A 25,044-nucleotide genomic window follows, 5' to 3' on the forward strand; every position below is an offset into this window, starting at 1 on the left:
ATAATAATAATAATAATAATAATTCGTTACATTTATATAGCGCTTTTTTGGGTACTCAAAGCACTTTACATATGGAAGGGGGGAATCTCCTCAACCACCAATGTGCAGCATCCACCTGGATGATACGACGGCAGCCATATTGCACCAGACACCAGCTTATTGGTGGAGAGATGACAGAGTCATGAAGCCAATCAGTATGTATGGGGATGATGAGGAGGCCATGATGGACAGAGGCCAATGGACAAATTTGGCCAGGATGCCGGGGTTAAACCCCTACTCTTTTTCCGAAGGACGTCCAGGGATTTTTAATGACCACAGAGAGTCAGGACCTCGGTTTAACATCTCATCCGAAGGACGGTGCTCTTTGACAGTATAGTGTCCCCGTCACTACACTGGGGCGTTAGGACCCACACAGGCCTCACTAACACCTCTTCCAGCAGCAACCTGGTTTTCTCAGGAGGTCTCCCATCCAGGTACTGACCAGGCTCAGCCCTGCTTAGCTTTAGTGGGCAACCAGTCTTGAGCTACAGGCTGATATGGCTGCTCTACACTGGAGAAAGACGTATGGATTCACATATGTTTACTTAAGATTTCTTTAGAGAGAAGTATTATTTTTCCTATCTTTCCCCAAAATATGGTGTGAGCATCAGTGAGTACACATATGTAATGTCTGTTTCATTACTCACACACAACAAACTCTTACTTCAAACAAGTGTATCTGTCTCATACTATTGTCTTAAGTCTACCTTGCCCAGCAACGCTCCGCCTATGATTTATCATTTATTTTTCTTATTCTGTGAATTAACGAGTATTGATTTTTGAATGGATTTTGTTTTCATGAAACTGTTGGCTGACAATAAATCACATTTAACTTATCTTAATTGTCAAATTAATGTTATCTGATGTATTATAAAATTATGTAATTTGAGAGTAGGCTTTGGTCCACCCTATTTCACCGGGGTCCACTCACTTTAAAATGTGAGGCCTCGCCACTGTGTTGCACTTGTACAGCCTGGGCCCCTGGTTATAGTGTATGCTGTACCAGCCACAATAAAATCCAACTACAAATATTTGCATGTTCCAGATGTATTAATGCATAAGTTGTCACCTGGTTGTGGTGAAATGAAAGTAAAATTTTAAGGTCTGTCAGTAACATCAAATGCATTTACGAGCAAACAGGTGGGCGCCTAATACTGTTAATTCTTATTGAAGTCTGTATTTTAGATACAATAAACAGTATTTAGACAGTACAACTGATGAAATACTGTTATTTTCACCCAATGGTCAGACGTTTTCATTGTAAAGATGGTGTGAGGAATGAAGGACGTTCACTTTAATCAGCCTGATGCAGGTTTGGGGGTTGTTTTAGTTACTATAGCAACAGTCTGTCTACTGGATACTGATAAAACACCACCTACTTGGATTTATTAAAACTAGTATTAAACCGTATCTACGCATAAACAAACTTTAACCTCACGCGAGGCGACAAAACCATAATCACTCATGGAAGATTGCTTTATGACACTGTAAGCAGCTGCGTAGTAACGTTAGTTCTATCGCGTCGCGCAGTGTGTACAGTGTTGATAGGGCACTGAAGGTCACTTCCTGATTTACTGACTGTCGCATTATGTCCCAACACATTCAAAACGCTCTGCCCCTCTTTAAATGACGTTTTGTATCCCTGAAACGCGACATTACTGCTACAGGTGGAAATAGCAAGTTTTCTTACTTTATTTGAGGCAGACCTGCACCTCATTCAGTCAGGGCAGGTGAATTTATCGACTCGTATGCTTTCCTGGCACGTTTATATCGGCAAGGAGGTTTTAAAATGGCGGTGGCAGCGTCACAACAGGTAAGATACTTTTCATTAGCTTTTATAGCGCTGTTAGCGTTACTCGTCCGCAGAAGTTTGAATAAAGTTTGAGCTCTTTGCAGTCAGTCATTTGCCTGTAAAAAATTGAACGTCTCCTGAACCGAGGAAGAGTAATGTGCACTAGCAGGAATGAGAAAAGTTGTGGGTTTGAGTTAAGTTTAGAGGTTAGATGAAAAATGAAATGTAGAAGTGTTCGTAAGCGGACAGTGTGATATTATCATAATAATAATAGTATTTGATGCATTGTTTGTTGGAGTGAAGGTGAGGGGGTGATGGACGCACACACATCCCTTCACCTGCAGCAGGAACATGGCTGAAGCAGAGCTTACGTCCAGTGAAAGCAACACAAACTGTCAGAACAACGATGGTGAGTTCAAAGTAACTTTGTTGCCCTGTGTATGTAACAGGTAGCCTAACATCCTTTTCCAAGCTGTTTGTTTAGGGTCTTGAATGTCAAAATGGTAACAGCATAAGTAGTATTAATACGGTTATGTGCATAAGAGAAAAGGTGAAGAAAAAATAAAGTGTATATATCACATAATTATTTTTGATTTGTCTTATTTAACATGTTCAGATGTGTATTAGAACACAGAAGATAAAGCATAACAGAAATGATTGACAAATTAATAAATGTAGCATGCACCTCACTGAAAAAATGAAATGAGACAAACTGATTTTCAGAGCCATCAATTGAAATGTAACCAGCAAAATAGACACCTTGTGATATTGGTGGTGGAGGTTGCTATCAGATATGTAGCTACAATATGTGTACAATAACATTACGATGTCCAGAAATCAATTGTAGTAGGCTACATTGGGTTTAATTGTCATTTAATGAGATATACAAATATATTGTTAGTGCTAAGAATTTTCACATGAATAAATCCACAGATCCGCAAACTATTCTTGTGTAGTTTAATGGTCTAGCAGTAGAACTTTTGCCAAGTGTGTCAGAGGTCTGAGTTCTAATCCGCACTCGTAGCGTTTTTTTTTCTTTTTTCTTCTTCTCTCTCATCAAAACTGAATGTTCATCAGTGGTTATATATCAAGCAGGGACACGTTTGTGAGCATTTTGTTTTGTGATTTCACCGGAAAGAATAGAGAGTCTCTGCAACAGTGTTAGGGATAGATTGAACCACACGTCCGAGTAAAGGCAGTGCTCAAGCCACAAGAGAACACCGTATGTACATCCGTGCCGCGAGATGTTTTAAAAGTGGTGGGGACAATAACGACCCTGGCAAAAAGTAGTGGGGACATGTCCCACCCCCAAATTACACCTATGGGTACAAGTACGGTGTCCGAGAGAGCTCAATGCTTCATCAGTTTCACAACACACGTGTGCTCCAAATACACAACCAAATACAGAAACGTGCTGCAAACAGCACAGACCACAACAGAAATGTTTCCAGGGGACCCCAAATAAGTGACGAACCCGGATGGGACGTGCTTACAGCTCAAAGATTTATTTTTTTATCTTTTTGCAAAACATATAGAGATGGCATGTTAAGGACATACAATTTTGTATACAATATACAAAATTAGAAATGAGCTGAAAACTAAAATAAATAAATAAAAAGGTCGAGAAAAAGAACATGAGGGAAAGATATTAATCTATACATCAGTTACATTGTACAAATTTTGTCATGTTATGTTTAAATAAGTTTCATACGAAATGTTAGGTAATGTAGGGTCCAAAGATGAGACGGCAAGTTTTGAAGTTGAGACACTCACACACAGATATTTGTATAAACTTTGTATAAGACTTTTTTTGTATAAAATGTAAATTTATTTGCAGCCGTTATGTTAACAGCAATAATAAGATATTTCTGGTAATAACAGCTATTCAGCTGATGGACACCGTGCTGCGTTGTCATGGGAACATCCCAAGTGAAAATAATGAGGAAATGACGTTGTCTTTCTTTGCTCCCTTCATCAAGTGCCGTGCTCACTCCAAAGTCCCACTTCAAGGGCTCTGCCGTCTGCCCTTCGAAGGGAGTAGGGCATAGGGATGCTCACGAGCAATAAGCACGTCCCAGCCGGGTTCGTCACTTATTTGGGGTCCCCTGGAAACTTTTCCGTCATGGTCTGTGCTAGGGCTGCACGTTTTCAAGTTTTTCATTAACCGTTAACCGAGGCCCTTAGCGGTTAATACTCGGTTAACCATAGTGTGCGCGCCGCAACCCCGAGATAGGCGTAATTTGCGGGTGAGTCACATATCCCCACGACCCCACCACTATTTTCTAAGGTCGATATTGTATTGTCCCCACCACTTTTGAAACATCTCGCGGCAGGAATACCAATACAAATAAACAAAACATCTCCAGTTAACTAGCAGAGCATTCATTTCGTTCGTTTTTTTTTTTTTTGTTTTTTTTTGGCGATCTAGCGCTGAAATGTTTTGTTTTTTAAATCAAGTGATCAAAGTGCTCGTTGCTGCTGCGATCGAGAAGGGTCTTGTAAAACGTGCGGAGGTATTATTAATTCGTGGCCACGAAACAATTCACCTGAATACCCGTTCACACACACACACACACACCAAAAAAAGGAATAAAAAGCTGTACGAGAATAGTCGGCCTTCACTGAAGAGCTATCTTCACAGGTAAGAAAAACAGTTTAATAATTATTATTAATTCGTGGCCACGAAATAATTCACCTGAATATTCACCAATTCACAAAAAATAGGTCTTTAGCATTCACTAATTAATAGTATCAAACTGTTTTTGGCCACGTTGTAATTCGTTAAATCAAAATGAGGGAGGGAATTTGTTCAACGTGTCCACGATTTATTAAAACGAGGGAACAAATAAGTCGTCGTATAATTATTTAGATCAGTGGACAGGGCGCAAGAACAAACAGTGAGAGAGCCCCGGCCGCGCGCGCGCACTCTCACCGCCTTCAAACAACACGAGCGCTGTATTGCTCTCTCTCCCTCGCGCATATCAACACAATAGTAAAAGGTCGGAAGACCGATTGTGTTTTATAGATTAGTAGTTTGTTCAGATAAAGTGTTTGATTAGCAAGTACATGTTTAGGAAATGCATAATACAAATTGTATGGGTTAATGTAACGGTAAACGGACTCTGCGGGTAAAACTGTTGTGATGAAATTGCGCATGCTCGAGGTAAAACTGCTGGGGTAAAGCTGTGGCTCTGCGGCTCTGCAGACAGATATTATTGTGCTGCCATCAGTGGCGCGGATACTATGTTTGTTTCTGGCTCGCGCACGCTCGCGCACAGCCTTCACTCTCGCACAGCCTTCACTCTCGGACGCGCGCTTTCTTTGCCCGCTTCATATTAGAAAACTGGTCTAGCGGTCTCTGGTGGTGCAAAAATGTATTACAACTAAATTCAGTGCACGCCATTGACGCCACTTAACCGAGCAAAATGTTTCACTCGGTTACGCAATTTTTAACGGTTAATCGGTTAATCGGTTAACCATGGACACCCCTAGTCTGTGCTGTTTGCAGCGCATTTCTGTATTTATTTGTGTTGTGGGTATTTGGAGCACACGTGTGTTGTGAAACTGATGAACATGTTTTCTTAATTTGCGAGTGTTTTTTCTATTTGCAGCGTGTTGAGCTCTCTCGACCACCGTATACAAGACCGTAACCACTTCAGTAAGGGAATAAACTACAAACACACGAACATTTACAGTAGGGTCAAGACTGCAAAATACAAATGGACACTTTTGTTCATTGTTATAAAAATGTTGTAGCCTGATGTTAACTTTTGTCAGCATATAATCTCTGTCATGAAATTGCAGTTCCTTAAAAAACAGTTTGTCTTTGGTGCTTTTGAGAAATTTAGAGGATGCTGATTGCCTTATGAAGGATTTCATCAGAGAGCAACAGTCTCATTTTGCAAGCATTAACAACACATGAGGTACTTCATTGCTCTATGACTGTATGATTTTGGTTGAAAAAGCTAATTATTATAATCTTAATTAGTTAGCTATTTCTCTGTGACTGCAGGAACACAGAAACCTTAAAACACAAAGACCAAAAATCTTTGTATTTGAGAAATATGTGGGCTGGGTCACCATTAAAATCGTGAAAGCATTGTTATTGTTTAAGGTGTGTATTGTTGGGCAATTAAACTATTATTGTCCTGTCAAATGCAGCAGTTACTGATTGCACTTTCAATTGAAGATTTCACAGCTTTGTTAAGGCATGTTCTGTCCACAATCGAGTATTGGCTTGTAGATTATTTGCACATTTTTTGTTTCTATTGCAGTAGATGAGTGGCTGCACACACCTGTGATGCACACTGAACCATATTCAATTGGGGAAGAAGAACCTGTAGAGCTCGTATTATTAGTTGCCTCTCCCATTGTATATTTTGCATTCTTATTAGGCACAATATAAACATTTTGTTTGTCATAGTTAGCTGATGTTGCTCTATTTTCCACTTTGTTTTTGATGTGCTGTTGATGTGCTACTGTGCTGTCCTCAGGCCCTCCGCTCTCCAATCATTCATTCTCTATCCTCATTAAGTCAAAGAGCTATTTTGGTCAAATTTTGATGGAAGATATTGTCCGGTAGATTATCAAGGACATTTGAGGACAGCTGTCTCATAGTTTGAGGGAGTGTTGACGTGATGTTTCCTCAGGTCTTTGGGTCACGTTTTTAGTCTGGTTTCTCTACTCCTGGACAGTTTTCATGTCACTCTATTATGTGGAGATAAGCTGGTCAATGGTGTGTTACGACTAAAGGAGGATAAAGGTTGTTGTACTGTTTTACTCAGGCAGGACTCAGAGAAGTGTTTACCCATCCACATACACTGAGTCTTATCACTCTTCAGGACATATTTACCTCGAACATTGAGAGCACAGACCTGTTACCCAATGGAAAATCTGCAGTACAAAAGTACATAAAAATAGGTACAATCATGTACTGTGGTAATATGAAGGAATTTTCCGGATTGATTATTTCACAGGTGTTTTATCCCTATTTTTTTATTACGCATTGTGTTGTGTTTCGGGTTGAAGGAAAAGTCTGTAAGATTTCCTGGCTGAAAATTACCAGTACTGTTTTTTTCATGCCATGTAAGGTGTTATGTATAGAGAGATATGTTGATTTTTTTTAAATTTTTTTTTAGTTTGATTAGGAATTATTTCTGTCCAATTGACCCTTCGCTAAGCCACGGCCGAAAACCGCCACAGACCAATTGTGGCTTAGCAACCGTAACTAGGCACGGGAGGTCTGGCAAGCTTTCGAGCGAGGGAAACATGCCGAAGCGTTGTGCGTATGGATTGTGCAAATCTGATACCCGGTATCCTAAAAGTTTGGATGGGGGGTGAAATTTTTTCCCTTCCCGAAACCTAAAACCCAAGGGGAGAAATGCCGGGCGTGGATCAAGCAGTGTGGGAGGTCCCATTCACAACTAAATGTCAACAGGATTAACAAAAACACCTACGTTTACTCCATGACGTGTGAGCAGTAGCCTGGCGCGCTAAAAATATGTGCGGGAGAATGTTATCATTGCAAATTGGTTAGGCTAATGTCTTGTGTTTATTCCACAAGATTTATGGTTAAGCTGTTTGATTTATAATTATTAGATTATTTTCAAATTTCACTTACCCTGCTGTGCATGAACATAGCTGTTCCTCAATTTGTGTGTTTCCCATTTGAATGGCCAGCGTATGAGGCGGCTGCTGCTTGCGCTGGGACCTATAGGCTTTAGCTTAAATTTTGATGAAATTATTCTCTAATCGGTTGCATATTATGTCGTGGATATATCTCTCTAATTCATACTGCAGTCCCTTTTGTCTTGCTCTCTCAGATATTTCACCTGTTCGCCAAAAATTACTAATTATCTCCTTGGTAATGCATACTGTAATAGACGTGCCAGGCGTGAAAGCTTGTCAGGCATAGCAACAGTAACTATGGAGGGCGGGGCTTAGTCATCAAATATATGATGACGGCTAAAGTCAAAAGTAGAGATGGTATTTTTTGCACAAACTGCCTCTAACCCTAACCCTATGCATAAAATGCCTTTTATAAAATTAGAATTATCAAGACAAAGCAGTCAGCCATTTTCTTCATCATTGTCATTTCTACCACAGAATGCTATCAAACACTATATTGTATGTAATTTGACGTAGTGGAAATGAAATCTGTTAGCTTTAGAAAAATGTCAGTTTATGTTCTAAAAGGGAAGAAACACCCATATGACTTGATGCTTACAGATATTTAACAGCTTTTTACTTGTAAGGACTGATCAACATTTGTAATTTGCCTTTCTAGATTCCCAGGTATCATCAATAATCAAGTCTTCACAGTGTTTGCAGAGTGCCCCCAAGTCTCTCACCCAAAACTATGCCAACCATTTTATGACCTCATGCTCTCAGCCCCCACATGTCTCTCTTGGCTGCAAATTATTCACTCCATGTAACGGCACTGGTGATGAGGATCGCAGCAGCCTGGCCTCTCAGGACTCTGGTATCCCCACCCTTGAGATCAACCCACCTGAGCACATTCATGCTCGGGTCAACACAGCTGAGCTGGTGGTTCCACCGCCACTTGATGATAATCCAGCAACACTTAACTTGGATATTTCAGACAACTCCTTACTCAAGTCTTCCACCTTCCCCCGTTGTGACTTTGATTTGGTACGTCTCTACGGTGCAAGTGGGCTTTCCAGTGCGGCAGGCAAGGGTACATTGAACCGCAGTGATGATATTTCAGTGTGCAGTGTGTCCAGTTTAAGTACTGAGTTTTCTGCCACATTGTCAGTCAGTAATGAGGACTTCCTTGATTTCATGGTTACATCCGAGTCCAGCGCCGTTGTTACATTTGAGAATGATGATGTCCTGCACCGTTCTGATAATTCACTCTCACCCCCTACTAACCTACACGGCAAGCTGAGCAGCCCACAACGGCAGGCAGTGGGGGTCTCTACGCCTCATGAGGCTAGGCCCAAGAGACTGGGACCACTCGCCAACTTCTTCCACAGGTATTGTAGCATTTGCATTTGTAATGTTGTTAAACTCACACTAAGAAACCAGATTGGTTCAGTTATATCATGATATGCCTGTGCAAGTTTATCCAAATGTTGCCTTTCAAATAACGTTGCATTAATATTATTCAACAAGCTTCAAGCTTTTTTCCTAATTTACAATTTTTGATTGCATTTTATTTTTCATGTGTGCATCTTTCTTGGGTACATTTGAAAATCTAACAATACTATTGGCAATCGATGTTTGTTTGTTGTAGATACCTTTTCACTTTTCACATTATCTAAGCTCTTTTTATCATTGAGTTCTGTGGTTTGTCAAGGGGTAGCACTTTGTATTTTTTTTCTTCTGTTTTTAAGAAACAGAATTATGTTTTTTTCTTATGTTTTTTTCTGATTCAGCCTTTTTATTTTAGTATAACGACACCTACAGCACAAGTTGAAATACTGCAATTGCTGCAAGTGGTGTTTCCTTAAGAGTGGAATATACACAACTTTTCAAACCTGAACAGATTTTAAAACACTAGACATCATACACTTGCTGATTTTGTAAATGGTTACAGAGGGAAAAGCCTTTAGTGGAACTGCCAACAAAAACTCTCTGAGTGTACTTGTATGTACATGCCAAATTCTTGCCAACATCCCTTTCTATCTGAACTTCCAATTATAGAGTATCTAGAGTATCTTATAGAGTATCCTCTCAAAAACAACGACCTCTTGCTGCCTCAACCCAGTGCTTATTTGACTATAATAAACTTCAGATCCCACAATGTTCCATATCACCATCTTCCACTAAATCAGCTCCAACCTTTAGGTACTGGACTACTGTACTAGGTACCTCAACGGAAGGGTCCCAAAAAAGTGGTACAGAACGGTTCGGTATTTTGGTACCATTCACAACTTTTGACAATCGAAGCAGAAATAATTGTGTACCGTACTGAACTGTACTGTACCATATTGCTCGGTGGAAACGAGCCATAACTGGACCTCGGCTTGTTCTCTAAGATTAAATACTGTCCTCTATGTCCCCATAACAAGACTCTGCACTGTGGGTGATCGCGCTCATCTTATGACCCATGTCTCAGAATTACCTGCCCTTTCATCATTGTGATGTGGACTGTCTTGAAGCTCTCAAGAGATATCTTAAAACCGCTCAAATATTTTTCCTTTTCCCTTACTCTCCACTATAGTGCAGTATTCAATGAAAAGTGCTATAAGTAAGAAATAAGGTACGAGAGGCTGTGCTGTATCGTGAATAAGTCACGGCTGAAGACGTCGCAGAGTGCTTGCAACCCCTTCAGCCCTGACTTATTCATGATACAGCACTAGCCTCCAGTACCTTATTGCTTTTATAAAACGGTTACCACACAATACATATATTAAAGCCAAAAATCATATATCAATGCAACTTTCATGAAATAAAATCACTAAGCCTTTTTTCCGCTGGAAAAAATAGTCCCTGACTGTGAACAGCAGCAGAAGTTACATTATTTTGCTATTAGATGGCGGCAAATACTGTCTTTATGAGTGAGTCGGTCAGTAGAGAAGACTTTTATATTGAAAGGACTGAAGCAAGAAGCAACTGACAAATGACCAGTGTCAGGACACAGGAAAAGTCTATTGACCAATCAGAATCAAGGACTGGAACTAACCGTTTTCTAATAATAAATAAATGTCTTGTTTTATGGAGTTCATATTGCTTAAAATATAGAGCCAAGTTTGTTCATTTTCAGTAGTGCTCTGTTGGCTCAGTTCTGTTATTTCTTTTCAATATTTGTAAGGAGTCTTTTTGCTAAGAGGATGAAGGACACGGGTGCACTGGAAGGACAGCGAGAGCCTGGGTGGAAACTGTTTGGTAAAGTTCCACATAAAGAACTTTCAACCAAAGACTCCGGGAAAATACCAAAGGTATGTTAACTTTACACACCTGCACTCATTTTTACAAGACTTTAAAAGACAAAATGTGCAATGTACTTGCTTTTTGAGTGGTTTTGTATGTAGTAAGGTTGAACTGAAATTATGAAAAAATTGTTTCTGTATTCAATGCCGTCCTTAACTCTATTTGTAAAAAGTACCCTTCACTGAGCATGGCTCTACTTATTTTGAATATTTAGTATCTCTTAATTTGTTTTAATATTTAGTATTAAGCAAGTCATATGAGGTAAATGAGGTTTAAAACTAAAGGCTGGAATACTCTACACAAGTTTTGCCAAGATTTTTGCTTCGATTTGCAGTCTCAAGAAGTCAACATTAGTTGTTGAAAGTCAGATCCAATCTGTAGATTTTTTTAGTTTGAGTCTATGGTCAGATCAGATATGTTTCATATTTATTTTAAGTCCATTTTTTTAGAGCTCGTTTTAATTTGCCATACATCTCCTAGCAACGTTGATGTTTTAAGTTGATGTTAAAAATGTGCAGGGTAACACTTTCCTCCCATGACTGCTGCAAATATGGAATTAGATATTAACCAAGAAATAGCACTTACAAGTGAAATATTAATAGGCATCCCATAAAGAAATGATCAACTGTCAAGCTATGCTTTAGAATACGTGAAGTTGCCAATTTACCCAGGAAAATTGTAAAATGTGTTTTTAATTGTGGATTTCTGTTTTTAATGTATGAGAGGAAAGTATTTACAATAGCTTTCAATTTAACAATGAAGTCATATAGTGCTACAAAAACAATGTTTATTTAAGTTAAATCAAAGGGAGGTTTATAAAATGTGTATTTATGCACATTTATGAACTATGTGAAATAAGGTCAAGAAGTAGTGTTCATACTTTGTCTTAGTGTCTGTATTGTTCATGTTTTGGCTTAAAGTTTAAACAAACTTGCAAAATGAATGAAACTGGTTTCCCAAAGGCTTCCCCGATCAGATGTAGTCCCGCCCTAAACCCACGCCATTGGTTGAGCTGTTTTGGGGGTATCAACGTGTGAATTCAAGTCACCATAAAAATTCAGTCTCCATCAAAATTGACAATTCTTAGTTTTTGTATGGAATATTGTAGTGTTTACTATAAATTATTTATCAGTGCATTTTTTTTAATTCATGTGGCATCGTAGTCTTCAGTCAAAAGCTTTACCTTCCTCACAGCAAAGTCTCTTCACTAATGATGTGTGCATCGGCGTAAGGGCAGGACGACAATCCCAATAGCTAAAATATTCTCTGCTTGGAAGAAAGTACTTTAACAATGAAAAAAAAATCATGTTTAAGGATTTGTTTATATTCGTTTATATTTTTCTTTTTTTAATTGTTACGCATGAATCAATCAAATGGCTTTACATTGCAGTCTTGTTATGACGTTGTGAATGGGGCTTTGTTTCCTATGTACAGAGAGACAACAGGCCTGCAATGTGCTTTAGGTAATTTGAACCCCCCCTGATTCAGCCTCCCTGTGTCCATCTAGATTTCACCCACCTCCAACTCCTGCCTTTATCTCTCGTTTTTGTTCTCTGCAGCTGTAATGGAAGATTGAGGTATTGGGTGACTGGTTTAGAGTTGCTGTTTTATTTAGGCTCTCTAGCAGTGGCTCCTTGGAAGAGATGAGTTAAGATGAACTTAATATTACGTGCTTTAGTCCTGACTTTAAACATTGCAATATTCTACCTGCAACCATTACTTGTTTTATTTGTAAAGTCTTAACGGACTAAAAATGTGTGGGATTGTCTGACAGTGTGTTTTGGATGTTTCTTTATATTTTATTTTAATCAGTGGAAGCTCATGAGAACTGATGACACACAGTAAAACAGGTTATGCATCATCTTTGTACATGACTCAGGCATGCACAGCGGAACACAGAGCACACTGATCGCATGAAACTGCAGTGCAGAGTGCCCTGTGCTCCTAATAGCTGGAATCAATTAGTATGGCTGCCTGTAAATCATGGATCCTCTCTCAGCACTGTGATGACGAGTAACATTAGCATGCACACACGCATATGGACACAACAGGAGCAAGGGACAATATCGGATCCTCTGCATCCCTCTGATGTAGGCCCTCCCAGTTTGGTGCATGTTTGTTTGGATGGAGTTATAGAGAGAAAGAGGGCAAGGAAAAACAGTGTCAAGTAACTTAGCAGGAGTGAGACAGCAATAACAGCAGAGGAGCAGGAGCACATAAGTATCATGCTACTGTTTCTCAGGGTGTGTCCCATATTCCTTGCGGTCTTCCTCTGCTACTGTGCCTTGCCTTTCTGTCTACAAGGCACTTAAGCTTATAGTTAGGAAAATACTGCAATGGTAGCGTGTAGTGTCTGAAACGCTGGATTCTGAATGTCTCAACAGCACTGCAGCGTTCATGGTGAGTTCATGCCTTATTCATTTTTTTCTTTCCCCCTCATTGTTTTCCGTCAGATAAATAAGAAAATGTGAGGGGAACGAGAAGAAAGAGAAAAACAAGAATTTGTGGGGAGGAAATGACGTGGCACGAGAGAGATTCTGTCGTAGCAGGTGTACCTGGTGTGTGAACACATTTGTGTGTTGGTGAATTATATTTTCATTGTTTTTTTGCCTGTCCCACATTTACTCTTAGAACTAATTAAGAGTTATTCGTCTAATCTTACTTAATGTCCTTTTCTTAAAATTATTTGGCTCATTGTTGGAATGTAGGTCATTTTGTCTAGTTATCTCTGAGAAAGTGCAGTGTGGGGGCAAATTAAATATTTATATTCACTCAGTTCAGTGTGCAATAGTGTGTGCTTTCTAACTGCATAAATAAAACAAAACATATTCCTCTATTATCAACTTGGTTGGATATACAAATTCGACCGAATATAGTCCAAATCAGAGAATTTAAAGATGGATGCAATGCAAGATAGCACAGATTTCTATTCAGGCAGGGTGTACAGTGTATAACAAGGAACTGTATACTGCATACATGTATACTGTAACAGTAGCAAGTTGTTCTGATTTCATTTGAGCCCGTCATGACATATTGTGTTCTGTTAAGACATTTATTATTTTCAGTTCCTGCTGGTTTGAGAACTTCTGCTTCCATCTGTGCAGGTTGTGAAGAAAGTATTGTGTGGCAAAAAAAGCTGGATGTTAAAACATTGTAACATGTGTAAGAATGAGTTCCATCAAGTTGTCACGCCTAAAGCCTTGAAATGTATTATTTAATTATAATTTTAGGGCGATTAAGCCTTGTTACCATAAACCAAAAAAACACCCCTCAATACTCTAATATAAAAATATATGTTTATATATAATATATAATATCTTAATTGTAAAGTGATATACGTAATGGTAGTATTTGTTCTGTTGCTTTTCTTTTATGCAGATTTCAATAAAATACAAAAAATGGTTACATTAATCAGAGCTAAATTAGACTTTTTATTGAGAATAAGGAGAATTACAAAAAAACTCAACATTACAGTAATGATAATATGGCGAAAAATGTGCATTATTGTCATACAAATAATGTCACATTTCAAAAACAATTTGAATAGACCTCAGAACAGACTTAATTATCATGCACTGTCAAATTACATTTACTGTTTTTTGGTGAAAAGTGACTATCAAAATTATTGTAAAAACTGCATCTATCTATCTATCTATCTTTCTTTCTTTCTTTCTTTCTTTCTTTCTTTCTTTCTTTCTTTCTTTCTTTCTTTCTTTCTTTCTTTCTTTCTTTCTTTCTTTCTTTCTTATTTTTTTTTTTACAGGAATATGAAGGCAGGAGTGGACACACAAGCAATTCCACATCTCCCAAGAAGAATGTAAGAAAGAACCTGGACTTTGAGCCACTTTCAACCACAGCCCTTATACTGGAGAACCGTCCAGCGTGAGTGTTTTTGTGTGTGCCTATGTCTCTGTAAATGTGTTACATTTATCCCCTCCTATCCTCAAACTTCTTATTCCTGTATTATCGGTAAAAGAACAAAATTTTGAGGTACCATCAGTGGTATGCAGTGGTGTTTTAAAATGAGCCATCAAAGTCCTCACTTTTTTTTATATATATATATAAATCAAATGTAAATGTATGTCCCTGTTACACTTCATTTTCCTGGTTAAATAAACATTGCATTAAAAATAAAGACCAAAGATAATTATATTTTTACACTAAATGTAATTTATAATCTATTTATTAAAACCAAGTATAAATCATCAAGTTTGGTGTTTGCATTTTTTTTTTTTTATTCCAAAATTATAACTAAAGGCAGTAACAATTTAAACAATATATATTATTTTATTAATATTCAGCTTTTATTTTTAATAGTCAACTTATTTTCAGCAGTCATCAAGCTTGCAAACACTGGTCACAGACATTAAGTACTTTTAATTTCACCAAGCTGATTGCTCACTAAAAACCCCACAGTCATCATGTTTTCAGGCCAATTCAAGTTTGATTTTGAAGCGATATAAAGTGGTGATATCTAAATGGCTGAATTGTTTACTTGCTACATTTATGAGAAAACGCTTCACTGCCACTGACGACTGCTTTTACGGCTTTCCTCGTTATCACTATTATAAGGTATGGGGCGCTATTACTCATCTCCTGAACGAGTACAGTATCTCCAAATCAAAAAACACAGGCAAAGAAGCAGCAGAAACGAGCAATCTCATATGTAAGCAGATGCATATGATAAATAATGCTAACTATAAACGGCATATAAATCAAAATGGCCTAATGCTACTGAATGAAATGTCATCCCAGGATGAGCTACAGGGCTGTACAAGCTTTGGGGGTGTTGATGGACTCGATCTACTCTGTCTATGTTTTGATCATCTTACAGATTCTGATCCAGACGCAGTCTTTGACAAAAACGGGATTTCCTCAGCTTTTTACTCAGAATGTTGCTTTTTTATGAAACTTATATTCAAGTGTTGATGAAAAGAGAATGCATGAAGCTAGAATAAAACTAGCTAGAAGCAGAGGCTCTGTTCTTACTTTTGATATATTGCATGTTCAGATATTCATACAACAAAATATTCTGGAGGCCATGAAAATTGTGTGAAAATGACCAAAATGTTGGCGGTGGCAAGCAACTTTTTTTTTTTCTTTTTTTTTCTTTTTTTTTTTTTACGCTGGCGGGAAAAGTTAATGCCACCATTTGTCTTCATTCAGGCCAATTTGAAAGTGCACACAAAAACAAGGGGCAAGATCTATCGCACAAATCAATCATATCCAATTATAACCGATCAGATCCAATCATAACCGATCATATCCAATCATAGCGCGATGGAGGCATTGCCTCCTCTCACGTGGCTTTCCCCCATTCATTCTCAATTACACCCCATCAAACATTAGGGTGTCTGTTTTAAGTCAATGGGGACGCCTCCCACTGTAACTTTATCTGCGGGTGTTGCTTTTGGGCAATGTTACTTTAGAGAAACAAGTGACTTTTACACTTTTTAATGTCATGTTTTGTAATGTGTGCATTGTTTTATTTTGCAATATCGATTACTTTCTCATCTAGTTTTTTTTGAGGAGACGCTGCCTCCCTTGCCTCCTCCGAGGAAACGCCCCTGCATAGCACTCTCCTAAAACAAAAGGAAATCACCTCTTATCTTCCATGCAACGTTATACCATTCACAGACAGGAGCACAGAAAATGTTGCATACTAGTATGTATTAAAGCATAGGGATCATTAAGATCAAGAAATGAGTTATAGATGTAAAGTTTGACAGAATGTTACTCTCAAAGGCAGTAATGTAAAAGTGAATTGACAGTTATTTTGTATCTATTGTGTAGGAATCTTCCTGCAAAGCCTGAGGAAGAAGCCCAGAAACACAGACAAGAATATGAGGAGATGGTGGCTCAGGCCAAGAAGAGAGGTGACTTTCTTTTCATGCATGTGTTTGTTGTATATGTGAGCGCAGGGTCCACGGTTAATATGCATGCAACAACACATCTGGAAGTAAAAATCTTTGGAGAGTGTATAGGAATAATTTCTTCAACCATAATGATTAAAAAAAATACTGTTTCATAGCTGGTAAGATATATTTATGGCCAGTAAATATTGTCAGTTCATCACTGGCAGATGTTGCAAAAAGTTGGATCTTATTTGAACTTGACAGTTTGATTGTTTATGTCTTTAGTTTTGTGTGCTCTAGAGGGCGCTGTTGTAAAAGAGACAGATTTCTATTTCACTGCCATTCTCTCTCTCTCCTCACACTGTGTGTGTTTCTGTGCAGAGCTGAAAGAGGCCCAGAAACGGAAAAAACAGCTAGAGGACAGGTGTAAACTAGAGGAAAGCATCGGCAATGCTGCGCTTACCTGGAGTCAGGAGATATTACCCAACTGGCAAAGCATGTTAGTCAGCACACAAAAATCATTGACACTCTTATAGCCACACAAACAAATATCACTTCTTGATATTCCATATAATCAAATAACAGTCAGTAGATATAGTAGCCAAAAAACATTCTAAAAATAGTTATGTTTGGCAAGAGGTGTATTGTCCAATGTAAGATTATTGAGAGACATGGATTAGAAGTTAGTGCATGATATTTTGTGCTGATATTTTGAGTTTAGGTGCTTATGCAAGCTATGTGTGTTTGAATTTGGCTAGCAACATTTTCAGCTCCAGTTCTTATCCTTATTAAATCCTATAATCTCTCTTCTGTCCCTATAAATAAAACATTAAAATGTCTAAAAGTCCAAAAATGAAATAAACAATGTAAGAATTAAAAATGTGCTCAGAGAAACAGTCACGATATATACACAAATATCTGAAGAGAAATAAATTGTTTCAATCTGTCTTTCTTTTCACCATTTTAGGTGTTCATCTAGGCGGGTGAGAGATTTATGGTGGCAAGGTCTGCCACCAAGTGTGAGGGGCAAAGTCTGGAGTCTAGCGATAGGAAATGACCTGAACATCACAGATGGTATGAATGTGTGTTTTGTATGTTTTTACACACAAAACCCATGCATATCGCATATAAGCACATACAGGAAAAGACTAAAAAGACTTTTACACTTTGGACAATCACTTTAGATTTATTTTTTAATTCATGAATGAAAAAGTGTAAGAGTGTTAAATGTGTATTTTGTGGGTAATTATATAAATTGCTTTGCATTAGGGCTGCACGATATATCGAAATATCGCAAATGTACATCACGATATGCATATCGCAATGGCTTACAATAACTGAATGATTTTAATACTTCAAAAGATGATGAAAAGTCTAAGCTTTAGGTCAATGCAGACAGCGTAGAATATACTGGATATATGACTGTTACATACGTGTGACATGCTTAACGTTAAGCGCTATAAGCAAAGTACTCATGCGTGTAGGAAGATGCCTATCGGTCTGGACAGAGCGTGAACCCTAATTCAGTTCTCTTCCGCAGTTTATATGAAAAAATACACACAAAAGTATGTCAAAATGCCTGTCTTGGTGAGTATTCACATCAACACAGTCAACTATGTCTTAAGTGGAGTAAATAGTTGAGAAAGAAAGAGCACATGTAACAGTATATTGGATCCGTGCAGCTCTTAAAGTGACAGCAGCTTACAGTACCGCGGGAAGTAGGGGTGCTGCGTAGAGCTCAAGAAAGAATTAAGGGGGATTTTTTAACGTTAGATATTTCCTTTTCTTGAAACAAAATTAATGCTTAATTCAGTACTACTCTTAATGAAAAAACACAACAACAATAAAATAGTACAATGGCAAATTCGCTTATATTAAACAGAGAACTTTAATTAACAAAACAAATAAGACTGATGACATGGTGTGCCCGCTTTGTAGCACAAATAAATGAAAGGTCTTTGGATTTTCCCCTTAATTTAAAACGAACTAGTGCAAAATGCCCGTGCAAAATCAGTTTTTGTGTGTGTTTTTAGTAATTGTTGGTTTGGTGCCCGTGAAAGAGACTGTGAACGCATTGAATTCAGGGAGCAGGCTAGGTTACTACAAATGATGGCTGTGAATAAACTATAATATTCAGAAGTAAACAGTGTTGCTGACTGAGTGTTTATGTATACCACAACCTTCTAAGTGCTAGTGCAAAATGCCCGTGCAAAATCAGTTTTTTAGTGTGTTTTTAGTAATTGTTGGTTTGGTGTATTTGAGTGCTCATTGTTACAATTACACAGCAAAAGTTCAGTGACATTTTTATTTGTGCATGGTAGATAGCACACAGTGAACTTGAGAAAACAGTTTGTGAATAGGCTACTACAAATGATGCCCGTGAAAGAGACTGTGAACACATTGAATAGGATATGTTTAGTTGGTGAATAGCATAGGCTACTATTACACAGTAGCGATAACTTTAAGCGCACCAGAATGAAATATAATATTCAGAAGTAAACAGCATAGCTGACTTACAGATTCAGTTAACATCCACAAATGAATAAGCGCGTCGATTCAGGGAGCAGTGCAAAGTGCCCGTGCAAAATCAGTTTTTGTGAGCTGATCGCCGTCAAAAAAGTTCAGGAGATATTTCTTAGTGATGGCTGATTTCAACAGTTTCAATATGATAGCATTTTGAAAAAAAAAGTGTCATGAATTTATTGCATTTTGGGGGAAAAAGAATCCGTTTTTATAATAAATCTTGGGAAAAAATAATCCGTTTTTATAATAAATCTTTGAAAATCAAAATCTGGATTTGAATTTTTTATGTTATGCTATGTGCTATGTGAAAGTTTGAAACAGAAAATAGTGGTTTTCATCTTGCCACTTTCTTGGTAAAGAAAGCACATTTTTACTCAAATTAATCAAAATGGATTTATCACGTTCTGGAACCAAACTATAATATTCAGAAGTAAACAGTGTAGCTGACTGAGTGTTTATTTTTAAACCACAACCTTCTTGGGGCTTTGACCGATACAACCCTCTAATGTCAGAATGTTTATTTTTAAACCACAACCTTTTAAAAATGATATATTTAACGATATCTTTAGCATTTCTCATCCAAACAACGTCAAACTTGGCACTGCACTTACTCGTGCCCGTAGCAAGACACCTGTCGAAAGGTCTTTGGATTTTCCCCTTAATTTAAAACGAATACTTAGTTTGTGGTTCATTATTATCAATGAAAACACATCCACAATAAAGTAGTACAATGTCAAATTTGTTTATAGGCCTATTAAACATAGACATTTGTGATTTTGTTAGTTCTCTTGAACCTTTTTTTAACTGACAAAAGTACAAAGAAAAGTTTTCCAATGTTTTCACTGACCAACATAATAGTATTTTGTAAATTTAAACAAATTTGTATATTGATGGCTGCAACACTACAAAAAAGTTGGGACAGAGGCAAAATAAAAGTGAAAAGATTATAAAGGTTAGATTATCCAACTCTTTTCCAAAGATTATCCAACAGTCCACAATGAGTAGGTGAATTGGTAATTGGTGAGTGAATCGTAATTGGGTATAAAAGACCTTCTCGGTCTTTGCAAGCAAAGATGTGTCATGGCTCACCACTTTGTGCCAAATATCACGGAGAGAATTGTCAAATAATTAAAAAATCACATTTCTCAATGCAAGATTGCAAAGAATTTATGTCTTTCACCATCTGCCATACATAATATTGTGAAAAGATTCAGGGAATCCAGAGAAATCTCAGTCTGTGTAGGGCAAGGCAGGAGACCTGCATCAAGAAATGCCACTTGAATCTCTGTTACGCAAGGAGAAAGCTATACATCAGTTATATATGGAGATGCCGGCGAGTTCTCTGGGCCCAAGCTCATCTCAGATGGTCTAAAAGACAGTGGAAATGTGTGCTGTGGTCAGATGAGTCCACGTTTCAGCTTGTTTTTTTCAACAACGAGAGGGACCAACCAGACTTTCATCAGTGACAGGTGCAAAGGCAAACATCTGTCCTGGTATTGGGGTGCATCTGTGCAAACTTGCGTTTGTGTGATGGTACCACTGACATGGAGGCATATATTTGGATTGTACAGAGATATAAACTGCCATCAAGATGACATCTTTCCTGGGAAGCAAGACAATGCCAGGCCTCATTCAGCACATGCTAAAACTGAGTGGTTTCTACACACTCTTTACCATAGAAGGGATGTGCCTGATTGCCTGCCTGCAGTCCATATCTGTCTCTTATTGAAAATGTATGATCACCCATCATGAAAAGGAGAATCGGACAGTGACGACCACGGACTGTTGAGCAGCTGTCTTGTATCAGGCGAGATTGGGCAAATATTCCACTTTCAACACTTCAACAATTAGTATCCTCAAATTCCCAAATTATTAAGAAGTGTAATAAAAAGGAAAGGTAATGTGACAGTGGTGAACATGCCTCTGTCCCAACTTTTCTGGAGTGTGTTGCAGCCACCAAAATCAAAACGTGTTTATATTTACTAAATAAAATTAAGTTGGTCAGTGAAAACATTGGAAATATTTTCTTTGTACATTTGTCAGTTAAATATAGGTTCAAGAGAATTAACAAATCACAGAATCTTGATTTTATTGCATTTTACAAAACGTCCCAACTATTCTGAAAATGGGGTTGTAATAAAATCACATCAACAATAAAAAAAGTACATTGACAAAATTGCTTATTTTAATATGATATGATATGGCATACCTGCATTGAAACAAATAAATAAAATATCTTTGGATTTTCTCCTTACTTAAAACGAATGCTTAGTTTGTGTGTTTGTTTTTTTTTTAAATGAAAATACAACAGTAAAACAAAGACAAACTCACTTATATTAAAGGAAGAAATTCTACTTTTATTAACAAAAATGTTCTTGTGCTTTTGCCTCAGCTATCGTCCTGTCAGTCATTGCGCCTCACTTTCGTCACGTGACTCCTGCGGCTCTGCGCTGCTTCTCTTGCTCTATGGAGCAGAAGAGCCTCACTTTGCGTCCGTTGTCCAACCGAACTAAATTGTTTTTATTTCTATAAAAATGCAATACGATGGTGGGGGCGGTGGGCAAGTAATGCAATCACCCCGCCTCTTTTTCTCAGCCCCCCTGCTCAAATTATGTTCCCACGGCTATCAAACAACAAAAGACCAAGAGGAAATCACTTGATGGGATAACTATTGTAGCTTTAATAAGAATCAGTGTATATTTAATTCATACAGTGAAGACTAAGCAGTCTTTTATTTTTAGATGTGATTATTCAATTTCTGTTGTTAAATAAGCCTAATGTAGCCTACCTGAAAACCTAAACCACCTGGTTTGCACTGACGTTAAAATGACACTTACTTTTATGTAATGCTAAATTAAACCTCTGCTGTTCATTTTCAGAAGTTGTAGGGATGCTTTCTTCTCACAAAAAGAATGTGAAACATGTATGTTGGTTACATCACTTTCAGTTTTTAAATATATTTAAATATAATTTTAATTTATTTTACACACTTAAAGTATTATTGTAGCGCATATTGAATATCACATTATTTAATATTGTATTTTCTTCAAAATCGTGCAGCCCTTCTTTGTATTGTTTTTTTTTTTTCATGGTATTTCACAAGCAGCATCCTGTGGTTTGATTAGTCTTTCATTTTAAACTTTTCTCCCACATTACAATTGCCCCGTTAACAAAAACCCATTGCATGCGTAATTTATATCATAAATTGGCAAAACAATTTATTTGAATGCTGCATTGACATCATATGGTAATCAAAGCAGTAGTAACGATGCTTTTGTGGGTGTTCACTGTGAGAACGCTAGACTGAAAACTGTGTTGTGGTTTTAATGTTTTTTTTTTTGCAACAGTCATCTGTTGTAATCATAAGTGTAGAAATAAAGAACGTTTAGGAGCTATAATGTTGAATAGCAAATGATTCTTGATGTGGACAGGTTGACAAGCTGGGTAGTTATGTTATGAGAACTTAGTTTTACATTATTGTTTATACATTCCCTGTATTTAAACATAATGCACCTACTTTTTTATATTTAGTCAATAAACACTCAGAAATCAGAAACACTCTTCTAGTCTTTTAGATGAGAGCAAATTTTATTCATAAAAAGTTACATGTAATAATGTTACTCTATCACTAAGGCTGGGCGATGACATCATGGTTTTCTCCAAAGTGGCTATATATATGAATTACCTAATTTTTTTTACAACAAAAATGAAACATCACTGAACTTACTTAAGCTGGACTGTGATGCTATTTTCTTCTGGAAACAAACTTTGTTGCATTATTTTTTTTGTTATCTCTGTAAAGCTGCTTTGAAACAATCTGTATTGTAAAAAGCACTATATAAATAAATGTGACTTGACTTGACTAGGGGGTCTAATTAGAAAGCAAATAATAATTTCATATTTACATTAACATTTAAATAACACATACTTTTTTCTGTGTGTGTATGTGTTTTAAATAGAGCTGTATGACATCTGTTTGGCAAGAGCTAAGGAAAAGTGGAATGCCTTTGTAGCCCCAACGGCTGCTGCAGAAACAGAGATTGAAGGTATTGTTTTTTCTTTTTCAGTTTTCCATTATTTAAGATTTGTTTCTCTCCTTGCACTATTGCTGGAATTGCTTCTTTTACCTCATATAAAGCAATCTTTATTATCCTCTTTTATGTTCTTTTGTAACTAAATAATTGCTTAATTTTTAGATACAGGTTTGTCTCATGCTGATCGAGAGGCCAGTCTAGAACTGATCAAGTTAGACATTTCCAGAACCTTTCCCAATCTCTGTATATTCCAACAGGTAGGGTGCATTGCTGTTTCTGGTGTTTTATATCATCTGCTGACGAATGTATCGTATTTTTTTTGTTTGATTTTGCGTTTATTTTCAGGGAGGCCCATACCATGATGTATTGCACAGCATTCTGGGAGCTTACACTTGCTATCGTCCCGATGTGGGATATGTAAGTATCCGTCTTGTTTACTCAAGTAATGTCTAGTTTTTAAAACCACCAATGCATCACTGCACTGTTTACAAGCAAAACCCCATCTTAACCTTAGTTTGCTTGAGTATTGACTCATATGAAGAGATGTTTACAGAGTTAAACAGAAACTGACATAGATGTTGTGTTGTACAGCTGGTTTGCTGGGGTATGATGAGCAATATTGTTCCAGCTATTACGCACATTATTCGCAGAGCCCTAGACCTTATTCTGCTGCATAACGCCACAGCAATGTATGCTGCACAGCTCTCTTACATCCTGCTCACATCCTGCTCACTTCACCACAATATCATTTGTTTGGCCAAAGTGTTCTTGCACTTACACCTCCACTTAGAAGCTGGGTGTAAAGGTCACATTGTAAAAACTTTACAAGTTAAATTAAGAATAGCTTTTGTCATACTCCCAAAACCACCTCCACTGGTATGATGCAACAATTTAAATGAGAATGTCTGTAATATAATTTAGCTGCCTAGTTTATTACTTCTGCATTAAGAATCTTTTGAGAGAAAAAAACTTGGCTTTATTAATCATTTTCATTTGACCCTTTGAACAACAGGCTTGGATTTGGTGCTGGTAACCCAATGCATAGGATAATAGTGACCCCAAAATAAAAATATTTATGATTCTGATGCTGAAAACAGAATTATTTTAGATGAATATGCTTGCACTCTTTCACTGACTAGATATATTTAAAATAATGTAGGCCACTTTTTACTGGTTACATAAGACTTTTTGCATTATAATGTATAATAATGCAATTTGGCATTATCAGGACCCACAAATATTCCCCCATTGCATTATTATACAATATATTCAACATTTATATATAGTAGTTTCATGTAGTACTGACATTAAAACTCTGTAAACTTGAATTTTTTCACACACAGTAATTTTCATTTTGGGTGAACTATTCACAATACATTTTGTCATATCCACGATACATATTTTTGCATTTTTGTATTGCGATATATTGTGACACGATACATTGTTACACCCCTAGTAGATGCTATTTTTGAGCTGATAAACATCACTCATTTATCAGTTTAGCATTAAAGTCACAATGAAATCCAAATGGACAATTCCTGTTTTTTTTAATGAATATTGCAGTATCTGTTATAATTTATATATATATATTTTTTTTTAATTCATGTACACTCGTAATCTTAAAGGAGAACTCCGGTCAATTTTAACATTGAGCAAATTTTTTTGTAAATTTGGAGTGCTGTCAGTACAGAGAAAAATCGGTGTTGCCTACACGTGTTATCCTCTTTTTAAAATTTGCACCCTGTTGACTTCAATGGGGCAAGTTTTAAACCTGCTTTTAGCCTCTTAACATCCTTGATGTGTCATTACAAGTGCCCAGCCAATGTGAGTGATTCCTTCAGAGTGAACATGGTGAATCTGACTGCAGTAGATGTGAAAGATATGAATAAAAATAAGTTAATTCGGC

At 37.2% G+C, this 25,044-nt stretch overlaps 1 protein-coding gene across 3 annotated transcripts in view; it reads left to right on the forward strand.

The window, feature by feature from the left end:
- Positions 1-1,576: 1,576 nt before the first annotated feature.
- The window catches only part of tbc1d14 (TBC1 domain family, member 14), a 28,735-nt gene continuing 5,267 nt past the window's right edge, over positions 1,577-25,044 (forward strand). The window contains exons 1-11 of one of the 3 annotated variants that reach the window (XM_084108161.1): positions 1,577-1,852; positions 2,135-2,240; positions 8,118-8,826; positions 10,608-10,734; positions 14,490-14,608; positions 16,520-16,602; positions 16,963-17,080; positions 17,549-17,655; positions 23,064-23,150; positions 23,301-23,395; positions 23,484-23,555. In XM_084108161.1, the coding sequence (XP_083964287.1) occupies positions 2,183-2,240; positions 8,118-8,826; positions 10,608-10,734; positions 14,490-14,608; positions 16,520-16,602; positions 16,963-17,080; positions 17,549-17,655; positions 23,064-23,150; positions 23,301-23,395; positions 23,484-23,555 (1,575 nt within the window). In that variant the 5' untranslated portion in view covers positions 1,577-1,852; positions 2,135-2,182. Of the gene's footprint in view, positions 1,853-2,129; positions 2,241-8,117; positions 8,827-10,607; positions 10,735-12,689; positions 13,127-14,489; positions 14,609-16,519; positions 16,603-16,962; positions 17,081-17,548; positions 17,656-23,063; positions 23,151-23,300; positions 23,396-23,483; positions 23,556-25,044 lie in introns of those variants that run through there. The other 2 variants (XM_084108162.1, XM_084108163.1) reach the window with 2 other exon arrangements.

Source organism: Abramis brama (genome assembly GCF_963993115.1).
Source record: "Abramis brama genome assembly, chromosome: 3".
In the NCBI taxonomy this organism is placed as follows: Eukaryota; Metazoa; Chordata; class Actinopteri; order Cypriniformes; family Leuciscidae; genus Abramis; species Abramis brama.